Source organism: Oncorhynchus masou, chromosome 33, assembly GCF_036934945.1.
Source record: "Oncorhynchus masou masou isolate Uvic2021 chromosome 33, UVic_Omas_1.1, whole genome shotgun sequence".
Taxonomy (NCBI): Eukaryota; Metazoa; Chordata; class Actinopteri; order Salmoniformes; family Salmonidae; genus Oncorhynchus; species Oncorhynchus masou.
The window spans coordinates 9,509,286-9,532,558 of NC_088244.1; the positions used below are offsets into that span (position 1 = coordinate 9,509,286).

The window sequence follows — 23,273 nt, forward strand, 5'->3', positions numbered from 1 at the left end:
TGAATGTTTGGGTGAGATGTTTGATAAATATTGATTCACTAACTGCTTGAAATATGTTTAATCTACAGATGTGTGCCTTCTACAAAGCACTGATAAGACTTTTACATTGTCAGATTGCTTTCCACTGAGGAGAAAAATTATAATGTTCTCAATAGAACAATTTAATAGTTTTGGAGATTTACTAGACAGTCTGATGGATTGGCGTCATAGCCACTTCTCAAATATGTTTTATTATTGTTTATTGTAATTTAGGCTAAAAGTCCCAAATTAATTGATCGCCCACATGAAAATATGTGTTTATGTAAGAAGTATTATTTGAGAATTTGTAAAGCTGTCACGTAAGAATTACATGTTTATATTTTTTATTTAAAGATATTTGAGAAGTGGCCATGGCTGACTCAGATCTGTGTAGTTTGCATACCCCCCCCCTGGAAGTCTCCTTCCTCGCCCTCCTCTAACATTTAGGGTCACAAATTCCAAACAGTCCCTTTACAAGTCAGAATGTTAAATAAACGTAATTTGAATTTGACCTGTTGTCCACTGATTTCATCCTTATGTGGGTGGGAAAATAGAGACACAATATACAATATACATATAATTATATATATATATTTTTTTGTAAATAAGCATTTATATATATATATATATATATGCTTATTTAAAAAAAATATATATATATATATATATTTTTTTTTAAATAAGCATTTTACTCCTACTGGGCACTCGGTGTACTGGTAGATTCCAGTTTTACAAGACCAAAAAAAGGAAGCGGTCGGGACATCACCTGACAGGAAGATGTGTTAAAGGCGTGGTGAAAACTGATACCTGACCTACACCCAGCGGCAGCCAGACGGGACTTTTGTCAAGGTGTTTAAAGATTAGTTTAATTCAACACCGTGTACCTGGAACTCACCAAGGTCTCTTCAAACAAGGTAGACTAATGATATTCACTCTTTCTGTTCAAATATTGTATCTTCACCTTGCTCCCCAAAAGCTTCAAAATGTAATTATGCTTCATTGCTTTTGTTGTTGCCTACAAACTATCATGGAGGAAACTGCTTTAATACGGTTCCTACAAACTATCATGGAGGAAACTGCTTTAAATATATATATAATAATTAACTACGCAAGTCGGTTAAGAAAAAAAATCTTACTTACAATGACTGCCTACCGGGGGACAGTGGGTCAACTGCCCTGTTCAGGGGCAGAACTACAGATTTGTACTTTGTCAGCTCGGGGATTCGATCCAGCAACCCTTCGGTTACCGGCCCAACGCGCTACCTGCCGCCGATTTGTCTGCTTCTTTGAGTCTCTGTATCTAATCACTTTTCCGCTGGTGTGAATGTTTTAGAGACAAATGTTGAATTCTCAGACTTATATCTAACTAACCACACGCACACACACGTTAGATCCTTCGTATGAGCATCTTTAACATCTCAGAGCTGTTTCAAAAAAACAATCGCTATTAACTTTGCACATCACGCCTGCCTCAGACGACTCGTAGAACCGCAAAGTGCGTCAGATTTTTTTTTTTCACCCTCCCGCGTCAGAATATGCTTCAAATTAAAACCGAAATGACTGCATTAACCCTCCTGCTGTGTTCCGGTCGAATTGGACCGATTTACAAGTTCTCTCAAAAAAATGTAGTTCATTTAATCTGATTGCCATACGGTTCCATGACTTTGTCCACACAGGGCATCTGAGCATACAAAATACATTGATGATTTATTACATTTTGGGTGTTTTATTTAACTTTTGTACACCCTTGGTGTTCCTGGTCGGTCATTAGAAATTAATGGGTGGGACTACAATTAGTGTATAAAATTGAGTTCGGGCACATTCATCAGATGGACACACTTCCTCTCCCACAGGCATGTGTGTTTGAGCACGCACACACACCTTACTCCCCTTCTTGGCTTTCTCTCTGTGTAGGCCATATATCTGATGCTGTCCGGTCCAAAAAGAGGATGGCATTGTCCGTCCCCCCCGTAGCATTGAATGCAAGGGAAACCAGCGAGCATTTTGCTTCACTTGACAAAAGTTTACTTTAGATAATCAGCTTTGAGCTAAACTGAGCAAGCGCAAGTGTGCATTGTCCTGACACACCAAAAAGGAGGTAAAAGGAGGCCAGCTTGGATTTGGCATCCTGTCCTAGCATTGATCATATGTCATTGACAGGAACAACTTGAATTGTTACATCTCGTTGTCCTCCGGTGGCTAGCTCGCTATCTAGCTAGAATTAAGAAAATTGTGTGGTTTTATTTAATTCTCTGTACCTATTTCATGAATCTCCCGACGAACAGTTATTGTGCTCACGTTGCTTCCAGAGGCAGTTTGGAACTATGTAGTGAGTGTTGCAACAGAGGCCAGGTTTTTCCGAGCAACACGCTCCAGCACTTGGCGGTTTCGTTCCGTGAGCTTGTGGCCTATCACTTCGAGGCTGAGATGTTTCTCCTAGACTTTTCCACTTCACACTAACATCACTTGGAGTTGACCGGGGCAGAAAGGCCACATTGGAGGTTACTGAGCTTTTCAGGGAGGCCATTCTACTGCTAGTGTTTGTCTATGGAGTTTGCATGGCTGTGTGCTAAATGTTATACACCTGTCAGCTAGGGGTATGGCTGAATCCACTAATTTGGAAAGTATTCATACCCCTTGATGTTTTCCACATTTTGTTACGTTACAGCCTTGTGCTAAAATGTATTAAATTGTTTCCCCCATCAATCTACACAACCCCATAATGACTAAGCAAAAACAGGTTTAGAAAATATATCAAATTGAACAAAAATAAACCGATGTAAAAGTATTCAGACCCTTTTACTCAGTATTTTGTTGAAACACCTTTGGCAGCGATTCCAGCATCTTCTTGGGTATGACTCTACAAGCTCGGTACACCTGTATTTGGAGTTTCTCTCATTCTTTTCTCCAGATCCTCTCAAGCTCTGTGAGGTTGGATGTGGGGTGCCGCGACACAGCTATTTTCAGGTCTCAAGAGATGTTCGATTGGGTTCAAGTCCGGGCTCTGGCTGGGCCACTCAAGGACTTTCAGAGACTTGTCCCGAAGCCATTCCTGTGTTGTCTTGGCTGTGTGCTTAGGGTCGTTGTCCTGTTGGAAAGTGAACCCTGGCCCCAGTGAGGTTCTGAGCATTCTGGAGCAGGCTTTCATCAAGGATCTCTCTGTACTTCATCTTTCCCTTGAACCTGACTAGTCTCCCAGTCCCTGCCGCTGAGAAACGTCTCTCAGTCCCTGCCACTGAAAAATATATCCACAGCATGATGCTGCCATCACCATGCTCCACAGTAGGGATGGTGCCAGGTTTCCTCCAGACGTGACGCCAAGAATGTTGTTTCTTATGGTCTGAGTCTTTAGGTGCCCTTTGACAAACTCCAAGCAGGCTGTCATGCGCCTTTTACTAAGGAGGGGCTACCGTCTGGCCACTCTACTATAAAGGCTTGATTAGAGTGCTGCAGAGATGGTTGTCATTCCGGAAGGTTCTCCCATCTCCACAGAGGAACTCTGGATTGAATTTACCACAGGTTGGAATCCAATCAAGTTGTAGAAATATCTCAAGGATGATCAATGGAAACAGGACGCACCAGAGCTCCATTGAGTCTCATAGCAAAGGCTCTGAAATACTTATGTAAAGGTATGTTTTTTATTTTTAATACATTTTGCAAAAATATCTCAACCAGTTTTTGCTTTGTCATTATGGGATATTTTGTGTAGATTGAAGAAAATAAATGAATTTTAGAATAAGGCTGTAACAATGTGGAGAAGGGATCTGAATACTTTCTAACTGCACTGTGTATATGTATCGTTCAGTAGTAAAAACAACCCTGCATGACCAGTAATCTCACATGTCTTTTCCATTCACAGCAAGCAGCTCAGTCATGACCTGCCACTCTCCTCTCCTCCTCCTTCTTCTTGGTATTTTTGGGCTATGTTCAAGCTTCAAGATCTGTGCCTTCAATGTCCAGAACTTCGACGACGCCAAATCGGCCAACTTCCGGGTGATGCACACTCTGACCAGGGTGAGACTCGGCCTCGTCTTAACACAATCATATAGTTGCTATTCATGACGACTGGTCCAGGAAGGAACTAAACTCAAACATTTTAACTATAGTTCCATACTGTTGGGTAAATCAGTCTCAATTTCTTTATTATAATAATTCCGGTATCTTTCCGTGATAGACATTCTTGTTCTAATCTGGTTGGTTGATTGTCCACAGATTGTGTCTCGCTGTGACATCTGTCTCCTTCAGGAGGTTAAAGACACACAGGGCAGTGCCACTAAAGCTTTGGTGGAAGCACTCAACAGGTACAGTTGCATCTAGATACTGTTACCATAGAAAGAGAATCCATTGAACTCTATTTATGACTGCAACAAGTACTCTACCTCAGGCGTATTCCAATCTGACCCTACGAGGTCCGGCGCCTAATGGGTTTTTTGTTCTTCCTGATGACTAATTGCACCCACCTGGTGTCCCAGGTCTAAAACAGTCCCTGATGGGCGGAGGGGGAAAGCAGTGGAACTGGCTTAGAAGTCTGGATTCCAATCTGAGGGTTCTTCCTCATGCATTGTTCAGTGACTCATATATACATTGTTTTGTATTCCTTGATTGTTTCCTATAAAAGTGTATTGCGTCTTTTGTTAAACGCACTTCAAATAAATTGATTTTGATTATAAAGAAAATAATTTATGATAAGTATTTTCACTTAATTTATGGACCAACCCTCTTTTTGTTAATTTCTTCTTAGATATGATGCCTATCACTATAAATATGTTGCCAGTGGAGTTCTGGGGCGAACACCTCAGGACCAGGAGCAATACGTCTATCTGTACAGGTAAGTGAAGCTTTCGTTTACATCTATTACAGCTCTTCATTTATAAATGCTACTCTCGTGACGTAATCTTGCATTCATTTGAGATCCTGAAAATGCCGCCTCCCCTGTCCTAACCTAATGAATCTCGGCCCGACATGCTGGTTAAACGTTGTCGTCCTGCTTGACTTTAAGCCTAAACGGATGGCGCTATAAGTAACCACCTCTCCACAGGAATGAAACCGTAGAGTTGACGGCTCAGTACCAGTACGTTGACAGAAAGGAGGGGAACGCGGCTGTGTTCTCCAGAGACCCTTTTGTTGTTAGATTTCAAGCCAAGGAAACAGGTTAGTTAAGTTCATGAGAATTTGAAATTCATTGTGTTCTGTTTGGTTAACTTCCAATGATCTTCCTCTGAACAGTGATTGGAGACTTTTCTCTGATCCCTCTGCACACTATGGCCTCTGACGCAATCAAGGAGATTGACAAGCTCTACGATGTTTTTGAGGAAATCAAAATGAAGTGGAATACTGAGGTGAGGCATGACAATTACCTGTTGGTGTTTCCTGTTTGGTTCTTATTTTTCATAGTGTGTGTGTCGGTAAGATGAATGCAGTTACTGTTATCTGTCATGCTACATGATTCTGAGTCTCTAACTTATGGAACATACTTCTCTCACCAATGTAATGCCACTCTGTACCATAGAACGTGATGTTCCTTGGAGCCTTCAATGCTGGTTGTGGGCACATGACCCGGCAGGACAAGGCAAACATCCGACTTTTCTCAATACCTGGATTTTTCTGGTTGATCAGGGACCAGGTGGACACCACTGTTGGGGATACTACCAGCTGTGCCTATGACAGGTGGGTGGAATTTAAAAAATGAGTTGCACTGAAATGAAGGCATTTTGATTATAAACGATCTGTATTGATGGATCCGATAATTACTCTTCAGCGCTATTGGACACTTTGTTTTTCTTAGGATTGTGGTACACGGAGAGCGCTTCCTGAAGACCATCAAACCTTATTCAGCTCAGGTCTTCAACATTGCCAATGAGTATAAACTCTCAAAGGAAAGGGTAATTTTCTCTCTTCCTCTTTACAAACATTTTCATTTAGCCTTTCAAACTCCTATCCATCTTCAAAAAAGCCCCAGGAGAAGATGTAACATCCCAGTCACCTGTTTTATGTCTGTTTCCTGTGTCATGACACCTAATAAACTGATCTCCACATTTCAGGTTCTGGAAGTGAGTGACCACTTCCCTATTGAGGTGGAGCTGAAGACTAAATCGTCAGGGCAGCCTCAAGCTCCAGTTCAGCCTCTCCTGCTAATTGCTCTCTCTGTCATCACCTCCGCCCTGCACATCTTACCTTCAACCAGTATGGTGTGAGGAGGACTGATGGTCTTCTCCAGAGTATGGATCATAGAAATGTATAATTCATTCTAATTCAATGGTATGGACATCTATACAACTTCAATGAGCAGCTGGTTCACTCATCCAAGGGTTTGTCAAACCTGTACCCCTAGATGCTTCACTATTTTGCTGTAGCCCTGAACTTGTTCACCTGATTCATCTAATCAAGATGTTGATGATTAGTTGCTACGTTTAAACGTGCTAGCATGGATCTCCTGGGGGTTCCTGAGGAGAGCTTTGAGAACCACTCCTCTAGTGAACAGAGATTCCATCTTTGACTGGTCCCCATGAGATTGCAGACATTTTAGAGACGGCAACATTTATCACTACACAAATTGACGGCAATAATGTCCCTCATCTCATTTCAATTCATATCTATGGATACGCTCTGGTGTTGGATTGCTGATCCCAATTTTGCTCTGCTCTGCCATGTGGTTTCAGTTTGTTGACATATAATATGTTGAATGGAAGGCGACAGATTCCCGATGCCACCGCTTCTGCATTTAGTAACATCTATTTTGTAAATTAATGGTTGTAATATTTCAAATTCAATTAGGTTTTTAATGTGATGTGGTTTTTACATTGCCACTGTAAATGTTCAATGCATGTATTGTACACAGTATTTGAATAAAACGAAATTGATTTTTAAACAAAGTAGGCTACATTTTTGTTGTTTGAGGACCTGTCTACTCAAACCATCCAGACCACTGGGCGGCAGTAAGTACGGGTTTGAAACGATATTGACAAGTGAACTAACGAGGAAGAGGCTTGTCAATTGCCAGAGTTAGGAAACGTGGCCTTAGCAAAGGAGAATCAAACATTAATAGAAACAAGCTGTTTTGATAGGTGGCAAATAGCGTACACGACTCCGTTGGCTTGGTGGACAACGTGCAGACATGGCTGATGTTAATCAAGGATCGGTCTTACCTAGCGAAACTTCACCTCCAGCTCTGGACGGACTGAATGCAACCGACTCCAATGGTACCGACGCTGTCAACGCGACAGTGGCCAAGTTTGTGGCGACACCGGAGGGAACAGCACTGGCATATGGCAGCCTTGTGTTCATGGCTCTGTTGCCCATCTTCTTCGGTGCGCTACGGTCCGTCAGCTGCGGCAAAAGCAAGGTAATGTTAACATGCCATTTTACAAGTCCCGCGGTAGATTACTCAGCTCGCTAGGTTCCCACTGTTAGCTAACTGTTGGGCCATAAAAGGAGGCAATGATCCTCATTCACCTGCCAGTCTGTCCAGTGTCCCACCCAGGTACACGTATCGTGAAACACGAGCCAGCTGTCACTCACATTCCACAATCAGTGTTTGTGTTCCAGACCAGTATGATGTAGCGCGACAGCCGACATCTAATCATGTTTAGGGAACTGCGATGAATGACTGGCCGGCCTTGACTGGGGCGATCAATGCACCATATGTTCATTTTATTTGCCTGGTAGTTTACTCACCTACATAACTAGACTGGTTTATTGTTGATAGTAGCCAATACATTTTTTTTATCATGACATTGCTCTAGTTGGCAAGATGTTTTTCGAATCATTTCAACCAGGAAGGAGGGTGTTACAAGTCTTCTAGCAGGTGATTGAGATGTGTACAAGGTGCAGGGAATTTTGTTCTGACGTGTGCATAATCTGGATCGGTTTTTAGGTAACATGAACTCTTTAACATTGTTTCAAAGTTAAATTCTAGTTTTTTCTTCTCTAAGGCCCCTGGGCTCAATGTATAGTAGGAATATGCTAATCAGAGTTTGTCTGAACTACACGTGTCCTTACTGCCATCACTTCTGGTCTTTCAGTCGGTGGGTGGAGGGAAACCGATGATGCACGACCTGGTTGTCTGATGACATGACCGATTAGAGGACAGGCTTTTTGAGTGGCGTGAAACTAAACTAGCTACTTTTTTTTCTGGTGGTGTGGTTAACTAACTTGCACTCTGCTAAAGAGCGTTTCAGGTGTGTTGTTGACTTGTGGTTGGTTGCTGCCTCATCCAGAATCTCGCCTGACGCTTACTATAGATTAGTTACTATACTCTTGCAATATACTCCGCTAATCACTTCCTGTGCACTTATTTTGTCCTTAGGTTGCTGGAGAAAATGGTTGTGATTATGAGTACAGAGTGAGTATTCGAACTGATGATCAGAACAGTCAGATTTGTATTATTCTGACAAATTGTTCGTGGCAATCCGGAAGATGCTTCATGACTGTCTGCGTGTATGTTTCCCATCTGTGTGTGTGTGTGAAATCATTCTGGTTATTAGGCACCGAGTGTCAAGGTGTGGGCCTCATTGTCCTGCTTTGCCCATAATCAATGAGGATGTGGGTCTGTTTGGTGTACAGGTAAAGGCCCCTGGACCAGAATCCCGCTGAATGCGGTGGGTGTACGCTGATAAGGTTCAATGACTGTGCTATAGAAGAAACTGTCACAGATGGTGATAAGTCAAAGGCCTCCAGTATTTTACTGGAGATGAGGTCTTTAGAGTTGGATGGAATTAATCGCTCGCCCGTTGCTGTCCTGTCTTGTTCCTTGCTGCTCATCGCAACACATTGACCCATTTTAATTCTATTCCCTGTGCAGATTTGCTAATTCCTTTCAGTTAGGCCTATCTCTAGTGGGACACGAACATGTAACCTGCTTGAGTTTGTCAGTCACCTAACTACTACTTTTGTGATGAATTAGTCTGTGATGTGATGAAACAAAGATTGTCTCTAAAAACAGTACATTTGAGTGCTTTCTCTTTTGATGTGGAACTTTAACAGTTTTTTTTTTACCTGGATCAAAATGAGGCTCATAGGTGGTAGGCCCTCCTGTTGGCCGTCACAGTGACATTTAGTATAGCTGTTTTTAAAGCTAATTAACAGCTATTTTACACATTGGACAAAGACCCCCCCCCCCCCCCCTAAAAAAAATAACAAAATAACAAAAAACAAAACAAACTTATGTTGATTTTTTTGTGTTTTGAAGGAACTTAGGAAGTGTGCTGCTTATGCTTGTCCACTCGCATCAACCCTTGTTTCTCTCTCCCCAGAACTCCTCAGACATGCCTGAGACCATCACAGGCAGAGATGCTGCACGGTTCCCCATCATTGCCAGCTGCACCCTTTTCGGCCTCTATCTCTTCTTCAAAGTGAGCATCATCACTTGTTTTTGTCCTGAATCATTTCCTGCAGTATCACAATGTAATCTACTGCTATTCCCTCCAACAATCTCCCACATAGTGCTGTACCTCTGCTTTACTGTGTTCCCCTTTTACTGTGTTCCCCTCTTACTGTGTTCCCCTTTTACTGTGTTGCCTTTTACTGTGTTGCCTTTTACTGTGTTGCCTTTTACTGTGTTGCCTCTTACTGTGTTGCCTCTTACTGTGTTGCCTCTTACTGTGTTCCCCTCTTACTGTGTTCCCCTCTTACTGTGTTCCCCTTTTACTGTGTTCCCTTCCAGCTCTCGTGAGTGAGACTAGTGCTGGGATACTGTATGTTGTGTCAATGGAGTAGTACTAAATTGGTTTTGTTTCAATCATAGATTTTCTCTCAAGAGTACATCAACTTGCTGCTATCAATGTATTTCTTTGTCCTGGGGATTTTGGCACTGTCTCATACAATGAGGTGAGGGCTTTTAGTTCATCACTTTATTAGGTTCTCCTTTCACTTTATGACATTGAGTATAGCCTGAAAGTCTCTAAATAATTTGTGCCCCCCCCCCCCCCCATCTGTCCATTAGTCCTTTCATGAACAGGATCTTCCCTGCCAACATCCCCATCAAGCAGTACCAGCTGCTCTTCACTCAGGGCTCGGGAGAGACCAAAGAAGGTGAGGGGGAAACGGAATGAGCGCTAGCAGCAGTCATATGGTTAATACACTGTAAAAGCACATGTTTTAGTATGTCACTGATTACCCCCCCCCCCTCCCAACAGAGATGGTCAACTATGAGTTTGACACCAAGGACATGATCTGCCTGGTCATCAGCACTGTGGTTGGGGTCTGGTACATCCTCAAGAAGGTTAGTTAAAATGACAGTATATTAAGGTTGTGTGTGTGTGTGTTTAGCCTTTTTGAGGGTAATGGTGTAAGCCTGTAATTAGTCGTATAAAATTCCCTCCAGTTTAATACTCTTGTGGTTGTGTTCATCTGAGTTTGTCTTAGCATATTATTTCTATATGCAATTTAGCAAACTATTGTATCCAAAGAGACCTAGTCATGTGTGCATACATTTTACATATGGTTCCTAGTCTTCTGTGTGTGGGTGTTCTTTGGTTCTTCTTTGAACGTGTTCTTTGGTTCTTCTTTGAACGTGCTCTTTGGTTCTTCTTTGAACGTGTTCTATGGTTCTTCTTTGAACGTGTTCTTTGGTTCTTCTTTGAACGTGTTCTTTGGTTCTTCTTTGAACGTGTTCTTTGGTTCTTCTTTGAACGTGTTCTTTGGTTCTTCTTTGAACGTGTTCTTTGGTTCTTCCCAGCACTGGATTGCCAACAACCTCTTTGGCCTGGCGTTCGCACTGAATGGGGTGGAGCTTCTGCACCTGAACAACATCAGTACTGGCTGTATCCTGCTGGGGGGGCTGTTTGTGTATGATGTCTTCTGGGTAAGTCTACCACATCACCCCAATACTGTACTACCAGTTTATAGCCCAGCGGGGTTTACTACAAAGCAGGATCAATGATTTATCCAGCTACTTTGATAAAAAACTATTGAATTTCAGGTTCATTAAGAAAGCTGAACTTTGGTATGTGTTTTTGGTTGAGTCAAACTTGAAATTGGCATGGTCTATTTATCTTAAATATCTCGATTGCTGGATAGCCATCTACCTTGTTTAAGCATTTGGATTACTCATTGATTCTGCTTTGTAGTAAACCTCTCGGGGCCCTGTCAAAGCGTTAAGCTGGGTGTATTGACTCACTTGAATAAACACAACCGTTATCCCTATAGGTATTTGGCACCAATGTCATGGTTACTGTGGCCAAGTCATTTGAGGCACCCATTAAGTGTGAGTAAAATTATTTTTTTCCCCTGTTTGTTGTAAAGTCAATGCAGTCAATATTTTATAGACTGTATTTAATGTTTAACTTTAACGAGTGCTATGTAAATCTCTGTTAGCCATACGCTTCACTTTTTTGTTAGACTGCCTGTGAAAAGCTGCATCTATCAAACCAAAGGTGTGGACTAAGTGAAATGCTTACTTACGGGCCCTTCCCGGCAACGCAGAGAGAAGGGAAGTAATGGCAAAATGTAACGTGTAATAATAGATACACGATGAGGCACGTTAACTTGGCTGTATATACAGTTGAAGTCGGAAGTTTACATACACTTTAGCCAAATACATTTAAACTCAATTTTATACAATTCCTGACATTTAAGAATGTGAATTGTCAATAAAAGTAGAGAGAATTATTTATTTCAGCTTTTATTTCTTTGATCACATTCCCAGTGGGTCAGAAGTTTACATACACTCAATTAGTATTTGGTAGCATTGCCTTTAAATTGTTTAACTTGGGTCAAAAGTTTTGGGTAGCCTTCCACAAGCTTCCCACAATAATTTGGGTGAATTTTGGCCCATTCCTCCTTACTCGTGCACACTTTTCCAGTTCTGCCCACAAATGTTCTACAGGATAAAGGTCAGGTCTTTGTGATGGCCACTCTAATACATTGACTTTGTTGTCCTTAAGCCATTTTGCCACAACTTTGGAAGTATGCTTGTATATTTTGGAAGACCCATTTGTGACCGCGCTTTAACTTCCTGACTGATGTCTTGAGATGTTTCTTCAATATATCCACACACTTTTACTTCCTCATGATGCCATTTATTTTGTGAAGTGCACCAGTCCCTCCTGCAGCAAAGCAGTGTGTGCAGTTGCAAACCGTAGTCTGGCTTTTTTATGGCGGTTTTGGAACAGTGGCTTCTTCCTTGCTAAGAGGCCTTTCAGGTTATGTCGATATAGGACTCGTTTTACTGTGGATATAGATACTTTTGTACCTGTTTCCTTCAGCATCTTCACAAGGTCCTTTGCTGTTGTTCTGGGATTGATTTGCACTTTTCGCACCAAGGTACATTCATCTCTAGGAGACAGAACGCGTCTCCTTCCTGAGCGGTTTGACGGCTGCGTGGTCCCATGGTGTTTATACTTGCATGCTATTGTTTGTACGGATAACGTGGCACCTTCAGGTGTTTGGAAATTGCTCCCAAGGATGAACCAGACTAGTGGAGGTCTACAAAACAAAAAGATTTCTGAGGTGTTGGCTGATTTCTTTAGATTTTCCCATGATGCCTAGCAAAGAGGCACAGAGTGTGAAGGTAGGCCTTGAAATACATCCACAGGTACACCTCCAATTGACTCAAATTATGTCAAGTAGCCTATCAGAAGCTTCTAAAGCCATGACATAATTTTCTGGAATTTTCCAAGCTGTTTAAAGGCACAGTCAACTTAGTGTATATAAACTTCTGACCCACTGGAATTGTGATACAGTGAAATAATCTGTCTCAACAATTGTTGGAAAAATTACTTGTGTCATGCACAAAGTAGATGTCCTAACCGACTTGCCAAACTATAGTTTAAGAAATTTGTAGAGTGTTTGGAAAAACCGAGTTTTAATGACTCAACATAAGTGTATGTAAACTTCCGTCTTTATCTGTATACAAGGGGTACCAGTCCCGAGTTAATGTGCAGGGGTACGAGGTAATTAAGGTAGATATGTACATATAACTAAGAATAAAGTGACATAGTAAGCAGCAGTGTATAGGATGCTTAAAGTTTGCGCAAAAACAGTCAATGTTAATAGTACAGATTCCATTTGGTTAACTACTTAGCAGTCTTATGGCTTGCTGGTAGAAGCTGTTCAGGGTCCTGTTGGTTTCCGGACTTGGTGCTTCAGTGCCAATGGCCGTGTGGTAGCAAAGAAGTCTGACTTGGGTGGTTGGAGTCTGACCATTTTTTAGGGCCTTCCTCTGACACCGCCTGGTGTCAAGGTCCTGGACTGCAGGGAGCTCGGCCCCAGTGACGTACTGAGCTGTAATGCAATACCCTCTAGCGCCATGCATTCAAATGCCAAGCAGCTGGCACACCAAGTGGTGATGCAGCCAGTCGAGATGCTCTCAATGGTGCAGCTGCCCATGCCACGTCTTTTCATCATCCTGAGGGGGAAGAGGAGTTGTTGTGCCTTCTTCACGACTGTGTTGTGTTTGGATTATGAGATCCTTAGTGACGTGGACATCGGGAACTTGAAGCTCTCAACACCCCATTACAGCCCCATCGATGTGAATGAGGCCACGATCGCCACTCCGTTTTCTGTGGTACACGATCAGCTCCTTTGTCTTGCGAGAGGTTGTTGTCCTGGCACCACAATTTGCAGGTCTCTGAGCTCCTCCCTGTAGGCTTTCTCATTGTCGGTGATCAGGCCTACCACCGTCGTGTTGTCGGGGAAACTTAATGATGGTGTTGGAGTCGTGTGCGCCACTCTGTCGTGGGTGAACAGGGAGTACAGAATGGGACTGAGCATGCACCCCTGAGGTGTTCCATGAGTTGAGGGTCAGCTTTGTGGATGTGTTGTTGCCTACCCTGTCAGGAAGTCCGGGATCCAGTTGCAGTGGGAGGTGTTCAGTCCCAGGGTCCTTAGCTTAGTGATGAGCTTGGAGGGCACTATGGTGTTGAATGCTGAGCTGTAGCCAATGAACAGCATTCTCACATCGGTGTTCCTTTTGTCCAGGTGGGAAAGGGCAGTGTGGAGTGCAATACAAATTGATTAACTTTGGATCTATTGGGGTAGTATCCGAATTGGATTGTGTCAGGGATAATGATGGTGTGTCATGACCAGTCTTTCAAACCATTTCATGTCTACAAATGTGAGTGTTACTGGGGCGATAGTCATTTAGGCAGGTTACCTTGGTGTTCTTGGGCACAGGGACTAGGGTGGTCTGCTTGAAACAACATGTAGGTATTAGACTGGGTCAGGGAGAGGTTGAAAATGTCAGTGAAGTCACTTGTCAGCGGGTGCTTGGAGTTCACGTCTCAGGTAATCCGTCTGGCCCTGTTGTCTTGTGAATGTTAACCTATTTAAAGGGCTTACTCAGATCGTCTACAGAGAGCGTGATCACACAGTGGTCCGGAACAGCTGGTGCTCTCATGTATCATTCAGTGTTGCTTGCCTCGAAGCGAGGATAGAAGGCATTTAGCTCATCTAGTAGGCTCACGTCATTTGGCAGCTCGCAGCTAGTTTTCCTTTTGTAGTCCACGATAGTTCGCGAGCCCGACCTACATGCGAGGCGCGTCGGAACCAGTGTCGTAGAATTCGATGATAGTCCTGTATTGACGCTTTGCCTGTTTGACGGGTGTAGCAGGATTTCTTATAAGCGTCCGGGCAAGTGTCTCACTACTTGAAAGTGGCAGCTCTACCCTTCAGCACAGTGCGGATGTTGCATGTAATCCATGGCTTCTGGTTGTGATCTGTAAGTACAGTCACTGTGATGGTGTCGTGGACAAACTAAAGAAGCCGATGACTGATGTGGTAAACTCCAATGCCATCGGATGATTCCCAGAATAATATTCTAGTCTGTTCTGGGAAACAGTCCTGTAGCTTAGGGAAACAGTCCTGAAGCTTAGCATAACAGTCCTGAAGCTTAGCATAACAGTCCTGTAGCTTAGCATAACAGTCCTGTAGCTTAGCATAACAGTCCTGTAGCTTAGCATAACAGTCCTGTAGCTTAGCATAACAGTCCTGTAGCTTAGCATAACAGTCCTGTAGCTTAGCATAACAGTCCTGTAGCTTAGCATAACAGTCCTGTAGCTTAGCATCTGTTTGGACCACTTCCATATTGGGTGCATCACTGGTAATTTATGTTTTAAGATTTTGCTTGTTAGCAGGAAACCGGAGGATGGAGTTATGATCAGATTTGCCAAATGGAGGGTGAGGGAGAGCTTTGTATGGGTCTCTGTGTGATGCAAAGGTGATCGAGTTGTTTTGTTTTCCGCTTCTAGTTGCACAGGTGACATGCTGGTAGAATTTAGGTCAGACGGATATCAGTTTTCTAGGAGCGCCGCCTTAGGATGAGCGTTTTCTTGTTCGCTTATGGCCTTATACATCTGGTTGAGTGTTGTCTCAGTGAGCGTATCGTTTTGTGGAGGTTAATAGATAACTCTCTTGGTAAATAGTATGGTCTACAGCTTATCATGAGGTATTTTAACTCAGAAGGGCAGAACCTTGAGGCTTCGTTGATATTAGAGATTACGCACCAGCTGTTAACAGACAGCCACAGCACTCCTCTTGTGCTTAGGTCTGCCTTTTATGTTGCCTTCTTTCTCTTCCTAGTGTCGGATTTAGAGCCTGGTCCGGGGTGAACCGTATGTCCTGTGCCACCGACTCGTTGATGTAGAAATCTTCATCCAAATTCGAAGTTGATGTCCAGAAGCTCTTTTTTTTGTGTCAGAGGGAACACTGGCTGAAACATTAGGTCCAAATAAAGTTAAGCTCAGCGCAAAAGAAACCCAGACAAAATGGCCGAATTGGTCAGGAGCCCATAAAACATCCGCTGTGCATTCCAGCTCCATTTTAATACTCATGCCTGTTACTGTGTGTGTGTGCTCGTCTATTGGTCTCTGTAATCAGATCACATCTGACCACACGGTGACAGCCATTTTTTCCCTCTCTCTCTCTCTCTCTCTCCCTCTCTCTCTCCCCCTTCTCTTCTGTCCATCTCAGTGGTGTTTCCCCAGGACCTGCTGGAGAAGGGTCTGGGTGCCAGTCAATTTGCAATGCTGGGGCTGGGAGATATTGTCATTCCAGGCAAGTAAAACATCCTCTTCCCTCAACAGTAGCATCTAATGTTACATACCAATAGGCTTGTCACATCCACTAGATAATGGTAGTACTTCAGCATTAGATCCACCTCCAGTACACCTTATTGTCTTCTGATAGCGCTGCCCACTCTGTTAATGTTAATATTACATGTTGTTTTTCAGGTATCTTCATTGCTTTACTTCTCCGCTTTGATGTCAGGTGAGCTCTAACTCTTTTCTATCATGGCCCTTATCCTCCCTTTCCTTACCTGTCATGTGTTTTATGTTCTGTCTGAAGAACATGGCCCATATCCTCCCTCTCCTTACCTGTCATGTGTTTTATGTTCTGTCTGAAGAACATGGCCCATATCCTCCCTCTCCTTACCTGTCATGTGTTTTATGTTCTGTCTGCTCCCTCCAGTCTAAAGAAGAACACCAGGACCTACTTCCACACCAGCTTCCTGGCCTACATCTTTGGCCTGGGCCTGACCATCTGGGTCATGCACACCTTTAAACACGCCCAGGTGAGAGGCACTGATTCCCAGGTCAAAGGGTCACCTTTATGTCGACTTGGCTGGTACCAACTGGTTGTCTTGTCTCTCTCTTCCTTCCCAGCCTGCCTTGCTGTACCTGGTCCCAGCCTGTATTGGATTCCCATTGGTTGTAGCTCTGTTGAAAGGAGAACTGACTGAGATGTTCAGGTAATAACACCTTCCCTGTTTCCATCATGACATTTATTTTATCAGCCAACCTCATCACCAGGTGTAGTGAACATTCAGCCCGTTTAAAATAAGATCATTCACCATGCAGCACCAGATGGCGCTATTGGTTGCCTGTCTCTGAGCTTGACACATTTTTACTATCTTCACTCATCATAAAATTGTTCCTCCAGACTCAAAGATCATTTACATGATTACAACGATATATTTTATTTGACATTTTTTACTTAACACTTATTTTTATTTTTTAAGTTCTTAAACATTGTTGGTTAAGGGCTTGTAAGTAAGCAGGACACTGTAAGGTCTACTACACCTGTTGTATTCAGCAGGACACTGTAAGGTCTACTATACCTGTTGTATTCAGCAGGACACTGTAAGGTCTACTATACCTGTTGTATTCAGCAGGACACTGTAAGGTCTACTATACCTGTTGTATTCTGCAGGACACTAAGGTCTACTATACCTGTTGTATTCAGCAGGACACTGTAAGGTCTACTACACCTGTTGTATTCAGCAGGACACTGTAAGGTCTACTATACCTGTTGTATTCAGCAGGACACTGTAAGGTCTACTACACCTGTTGTATTCAGCATGTGACAAATAACATTTGATTTGATATCATTTGTCCCACCCAGTGCTGCTTGGAGTGTTGTGTGTTATGTAAATGTACCTACTGGTTCAGGGCCTTGGCCCGCGAGCTCCTACTCTCGGCCCGCAAGCTCCTACTCTCGGCCCGCTAGCTCCTACTCTCGGCCCGCTAGCTCCTACTCTCGGCCCGCTAGCTCCTACTCTCGGCCCGCAAGCTCCTACTCTCGGCCCGCAAGCTCCTACTCTCGGCCCGCAAGCTCCTACTCTCGGCCCGCTAGCTCCTACGCTCGGCCCGCTAGCTCCTACTCTCGGCCCGCTAGCTCCTACGCTCGGCCCGCTAGCTCCTACTCTCGGCCCGCTAGCTCCTACTCTCGGCCCGCTAGCTCCTACGCTCGGCCCGCTAGCTCCTACGCTCGGCCCTGTGGCTGTGGAGGGGTGACTGCTGCCTGTTAGCCATAATAACAGTCCTTAGACACTCAGCTGGGGCAACCACCTGGGCTGAGGAAGGAGAAGAAACATTCCCCAAACCTCTCCTGCCAGGAATGTGTCCTTGCTTGATAATCACCATGGTAACAACATGTGACCTTGGGGTGGCACAATATGTGGAGAGAGTCTAAGAGACCTGGGTGTCAAAGGTGGCAGTGCCAAGGCTTTGTACCAACTGACAACCCGCCTTGTCTGCTTACTTTTGACTGGTTCCTGTCTGTCTCACTGCTGGTGTCTCGGACTACACAAACTTTCTATTCACTCATTCTTTGTTTACTTCTCCTCTGTGTTCAGTCTGACTGGGCAGAGCACCCACCACCTCTCTCTCGGGCATGTCTCCCCTCCCCATGTCTCCCTTCCCCACTCTCCTGTCCTGCCACCCCTCATCAACCCTGGCTTTCAGTTTCCCTCTATTTCTTGTGCTCTGCTTTTAAACCTGATTTCCTTGGACCCCTGGCACTGGCAGATGCAATCCCTCTCCTTTGAAAGAAATGTAAATGTCAGGCTTTCACTGAGAAGGGTTCCATGTCCAGAGAATGGTTCCTCCTTTTAGTTATCCAGGCCCTGTCTGGTCCAGACATTAAACCCCCAACCCTTTTAGTTATCCAGGCCCTGTCTGGTCCAGACATTAAACCCCCAACCCTTTTAGTTATCCAGGCCCTGTCTGGTCCAGACATTAAACCCAATCCTTTTAGTTATCCAGGCCCTGTCTGGTCCAGACATTAAACCCCCAATCCTTTTAGTTATCCAGGCCCTGTCTGGTCCAGACATTAAACCCCCAATCCTTTTAGTTATCCAGGCCCTGTCTGGTCCAGACATTAAACCCCCAACCCTTTTAGTTATCCAGGCCCAGTCTGGTCCAGACATTAAACCCAATCCTTTTAGTTATCCAGGCCCTGTCTGGTCCAGACATTAAACCCCCAACCCTTTTAGTTATCCAGGCCCTGTCTGGTCCAGACATTAAACCCCCAACCCTTTTAGTTATCCAGGCCCTGTCTGGTCCAGACATTAAACCCCCAACCCTTTTAGTTATCCAGGCCCTGTGTGGTCCAGACATTAAACCCCCAACCCTTTATCTTAAGTGTTGTGAGTTTCTTTGGTTGTCTGATTCAGACACCATCAGTCATCTCAAGGGCTGCCGCTGAGACGTGTCTTTTTATCTATTTGTCCGAGTCCCGGGCAGCATTGGAATCATCACTCCTCTCCCATTGGCTGTTTTTTGGTATCAGCACGACGCATGTTAATTTGGAATAAATTGTGCCTTAGTGAAGTCAACGTTTTTGTTCATCCTGTCTTTCCTGGTCTCTGTAAAAACATGTATTTTCTGCTCTTCTTGACAGCTATGAGGAAGTGTCTGCGGAAGATATTGCTGCTAAAGAAGGGACGACACAGGTTGAGAAAAAAGACAAATGACGACCAAGTTCCTACAATGTCGTCCGTCACTCTCTGGCACCAGGTTCACAGCAGCCCTCCTCTCTATACACATCCTAGGAGGGTGTTCATGTTTCCCTGGAGTTGTGTGCTGTACAAGGAAGTGGATGATTTTTTTTTATTAAATAACTGTTATAACATTGGGAAATGTTTTGGTTTAAGTGGTTTGTAAAACAGCTTTTTGGTGCCTATATTTTCGTTCTTTTGTATTTCTTTCCCTTCTGCGTTCTCATATGATATTTCTGGTTTTTATTTCATTTGATTCGCCAGTATTTTAAACTCATGTTTTACTTTTTTTTTTGGGGGGGGGGGGGGTGAATCTGAGATCACCGGAAGCTGAACATTTTTTAGAAATTGCTCTCGGGATACTCAGATAACAGTGGTCACGTTTGGTGGTTTAGTTTGGTGTCTGTCCCGTCTTGGTTTGGAATCCCTTCCTCATCGAGAATGAAACGTCATTGGACGATGTGAAGGAGGCTGTAGATGAGTCTACGATTGTCTCACACATGCTTCAGAAGGAGCTTCGCCTTTGCTACTGTCCTCTGGCCTGGAAGTAGGCCTAAAAACCTACCATTCTCGAGGTATAATAGCACCAGTTTGGTAGTGCATGTAATTACATGCCGCCTGACTTGTTGGCCAGTGTAAAGGTAATAATAGCTTAGAATTCCGATCAGCGTATTTAAGGAGGTAACTAAACTTGTGCAATCATGATATCACATTTTGATATTTGCTATGACACAATGAGATTTCTGAGAGTCTTACTCTGTCATATCCAATCAGAAGAGTCTGTTATATGGAAATAATGTATTAGGATAGGAGTTGGTTACATCCCGTGCAGTGACTGAGCGGTACCTGCAGATGGAGACAGTGTCGACAAGATTGAGCAGCTCTGTAGTAATGTGTTTAGGTGAAGTTCAGTAACCCTGCTATCATTTCAAATAAATATACAATTTCTTTTCTCCTGTTCTACTTGTGTAATTCAACGTGTATTATGAGCCTTTGTTTTCAGTAAATGGTGTATATCACCGTAGAGAAGCATTAACAATGAGTAGGTCTTTAGTGTTGAAGTAGCCACCCACACATGGGTTTTTCAGGTTATTTAGAATACATTCTACAGGGAAGTGCATTCTGGGCTGTAGGAGGGAGCGCGCGGAGAGCACATCTGATGGATGACTCGGGAGATTAGGATGTTACAGCGCAGAAAACCTTTAGACCCCTTGACTTATTAATAAATCTACATAATGCCCCAATAATGAAATGTTTGCTAATTTTATAAATAACAGAAGTCAACTTTTCCACTGGATGTAATAAGGTGAATTCACCAATTTGTAAATCGCTCTGGATAAGAGCGTCTGCTAAATGACTTAAATGTAAATGTAAATGACTTTGTTGAAGGACCTTTGGCAGTGGTTACAGCATTGGGTCTTGGGTAGGATGCTACAAGCTTGGCACACCTGTATTTGGGGAGTTTCTCCCTTCTCTGCAGATCCTCTCAAGTTCTGTCAGGTCGGATGGGAGTGTTGCTGCACAGCTATTTTCAGGTCTCTCGAGATGTTTGATCGGGCTCTGGCTGGGCCCCTCAAGGACAGAGACTTGTCCCAAAGCCGTTCCTGCGTCGTCTTAGCTGTGTGCTTAGTGTCATGTCCTTTTGGAAGGTGCACCTTCGCCTCCATCTGAATTCTTCCAGGTTTTCATCAAGGATCTCTGTACTTTGCTCTGTTCATCTTTACCTCCATCCTGACTAGTCTCCCATTCCTTACCGCTGAAAAACATCCCCACAGCATGATGCTGCCACCACCATGCTTCACCGTAGGGATGGTACCAGGTTTCCTCCACGTGATGCTTGGCATTCAGGCCAAATAGTTCAGTCTGGGTTTCATCAGACCAGAGAATCTTGTTTCTCATGGTCAGAGTCCTCTTTAGGTGCCTTTTGGCAAACTCCAAGTGGTCTGTCGTGCTTTTTACTGAGGAGTGGCTTCCGTCTGGCCACTCTACCATAAAGGCCTGGTTGGTGGAGTGCTGCAGAGATAGTTGTCCTTCTGGAAGGTTCTCCCATCTCCACAGAGGATCTCTGTGTGACCATCGGGTTCTTTGTCACCTCCCTCAATGTTTTTGGTGACCTTCAATGCCGCAGAAATTGTTTTTGTACCCTTCCCCAGATCTGTGCCTCGACACGATCCTGTCTCGGAGCTCTACGGACAATTCCTTCGACCTCATGGCTTGGTTTTTACTGTCAACTGTGGGACCTTTTTATATAGACCGGTGTGCCGTTCCAAATCATGTCCAATAAAGTTGTAGAAACATCTCAAGGATGATCATGAAACCAGGATGCACCTGAGTTTGAGTTGTATTTTTACAGGGACAGTGCACATTAATCAACGTTTAAGTAAAGTGATGGTTTCAGCCAGCTGACTAATTTTCAACCGCAGTCCCTGGGCAGGTTATTAGAAACGATTACACTAACAATACAAACGATCAGTGAGCACATGCAGAGCAACATAGGACAAGCAAGATGTAGCATGCAGACAGAGAAACATAGCACAAACAGCAACGAGAAAATCCTTAAGTGCAAGTGTTTCCTCACTTCATGAGCTATAGACAACATGGAAAGCGGCAATATACAACTAGGGCTAATGGTCACAAATCTGATTTGGCCTTTAGCCATGTCTTCATGCATTTTGTGAAGTGTGATATGTGGTGCAGTTATGTGTGTCTGATGGCAGTGTATTCCAGACATGGGAAGCTCTCACAGAGAAAGCAGATTGACTAAAGGTGCTTTAACTTAGGGGAACTATACAGTCACCTCTCATGGCAGACCTTGTGGATCTGCTGCCATATGTTTGGGTTTTCTGTTTAACAAAAGTACTGAGTGGAGGGGGAGGAGCCAGGCCATTTAGGATCTTGAATACAAGACATGCGTTGGTGTATTGCACAATATTTTTCCAACTCAGGAGCTCATTCTTTCTGAGGTTGTAACAGTGATGATGGCTATTGGGCTTCCTATCAGGCATGTTGAGAGCCTGTTTGTAGACAGGCTGAATGGGTTTCGATGTTGTACAACAAGCTTGAGCCCAACTAATCAAGCAGTATGTTAAGCACCTGAGCTCAATTTTGAGTCTCATAGAAAAGGGTCTGAATACTTGTGTAAAAAAAAAAGGTGTTTTTTGGTTTTAATATACATTTGCTAAAATGTCTAAACCCGTTTTCACTTTGTCATGGGTTATTGTGTAGATTGAGCAGTAAAATATTTTATTTTTAATCCATTTTAGAATAAGGCTGTAACTTAACAAAATGTGGAAAAAGTCAAGGGGTCTGAATACTTTCCAAAGGCACTGTAGGTTCCAGTGTTGCTTATTTAAAAAAAAAACTCCACCTGCAGCTATGCTTGCAAGCGCCTCGGAGTCTGTTCACTACGCAGCTGGATCGCATAATTCCTGATGGACTGACCCCTGGTGGTGAGAGTAGGCAACAACACCTCCACAACGCTGACCCCTCCATTCCACATGGATGTGTGCTGAGCACCCTCCTGTACTCCCTGTTTGAGGACACGACGGTCAAGGACACATCAACGGATTTTTCACATTACGGCTCTGAGGGTTCAAAACCACCAGCCTTTCGGTTAATGGCCCCACGCCTGCCCCCCAGACAGACTGATAAACAGACACGCAGACAGACAAACAAGCTGAGAGAGAATTTATGAAACCACACGTATCTGGTGTCTTGGATAGCGAGGAGATGTAAAGGAATTACTGTGATGCCCCTCCTAAAGCAAAGTGTTAGAGGATAAGTTGTCTCAAGGGATGTAGGACTTAATGAGTGGTTGTAGATTGAAAATATGCCACAAGGTGGCGTAGTGGTTCGCTCTCTACAACTGAGCCGTGAGATGGAGTACAGAAGAGGAAGCAGAGGAGGAAACCTCTCTGCAGGAGCCCAGATTCATCCTTCTGTTTCATTGTGTTTGTCACACCCCCATCCTCTAGATAGATTCATGACACTGTTCAAATTTGAGAGAAGCTCTACGAATGTTGCCCAGGACTCCTAATAGTTA

General features: G+C 43.7%; 2 protein-coding genes across 2 annotated transcripts; both read left to right on the forward strand.

Moving 5' to 3' along the window:
• The first annotated feature begins 796 nt into the window (after positions 1 to 796).
• On the forward strand, positions 797 to 6,890 carry LOC135527799 (deoxyribonuclease gamma-like). Its single transcript, XM_064956379.1, has 9 exons — positions 797 to 932; positions 3,878 to 4,032; positions 4,231 to 4,319; positions 4,760 to 4,846; positions 5,057 to 5,169; positions 5,245 to 5,357; positions 5,528 to 5,685; positions 5,804 to 5,900; positions 6,060 to 6,890. The coding sequence occupies exons 2-9, from the start codon at positions 3,892 to 3,894 to the stop codon at positions 6,210 to 6,212; spliced, it is 951 nt and encodes a 316-aa protein (XP_064812451.1). The 5' UTR covers positions 797 to 932; positions 3,878 to 3,891; the 3' UTR covers positions 6,213 to 6,890.
• Positions 6,891 to 6,982: 92 nt separating this feature from the next.
• Positions 6,983 to 20,184, forward strand: LOC135527797 (minor histocompatibility antigen H13-like). Its single transcript, XM_064956378.1, has 12 exons — positions 6,983 to 7,360; positions 9,270 to 9,368; positions 9,761 to 9,843; positions 9,959 to 10,047; positions 10,152 to 10,237; positions 10,694 to 10,819; positions 11,164 to 11,221; positions 15,925 to 16,008; positions 16,185 to 16,221; positions 16,423 to 16,525; positions 16,617 to 16,702; positions 19,135 to 20,184. The coding sequence occupies exons 1-12, from the start codon at positions 7,133 to 7,135 to the stop codon at positions 19,205 to 19,207; spliced, it is 1,152 nt and encodes a 383-aa protein (XP_064812450.1). The 5' UTR covers positions 6,983 to 7,132; the 3' UTR covers positions 19,208 to 20,184.
• Positions 20,185 to 23,273: the final 3,089 nt, after the last annotated feature.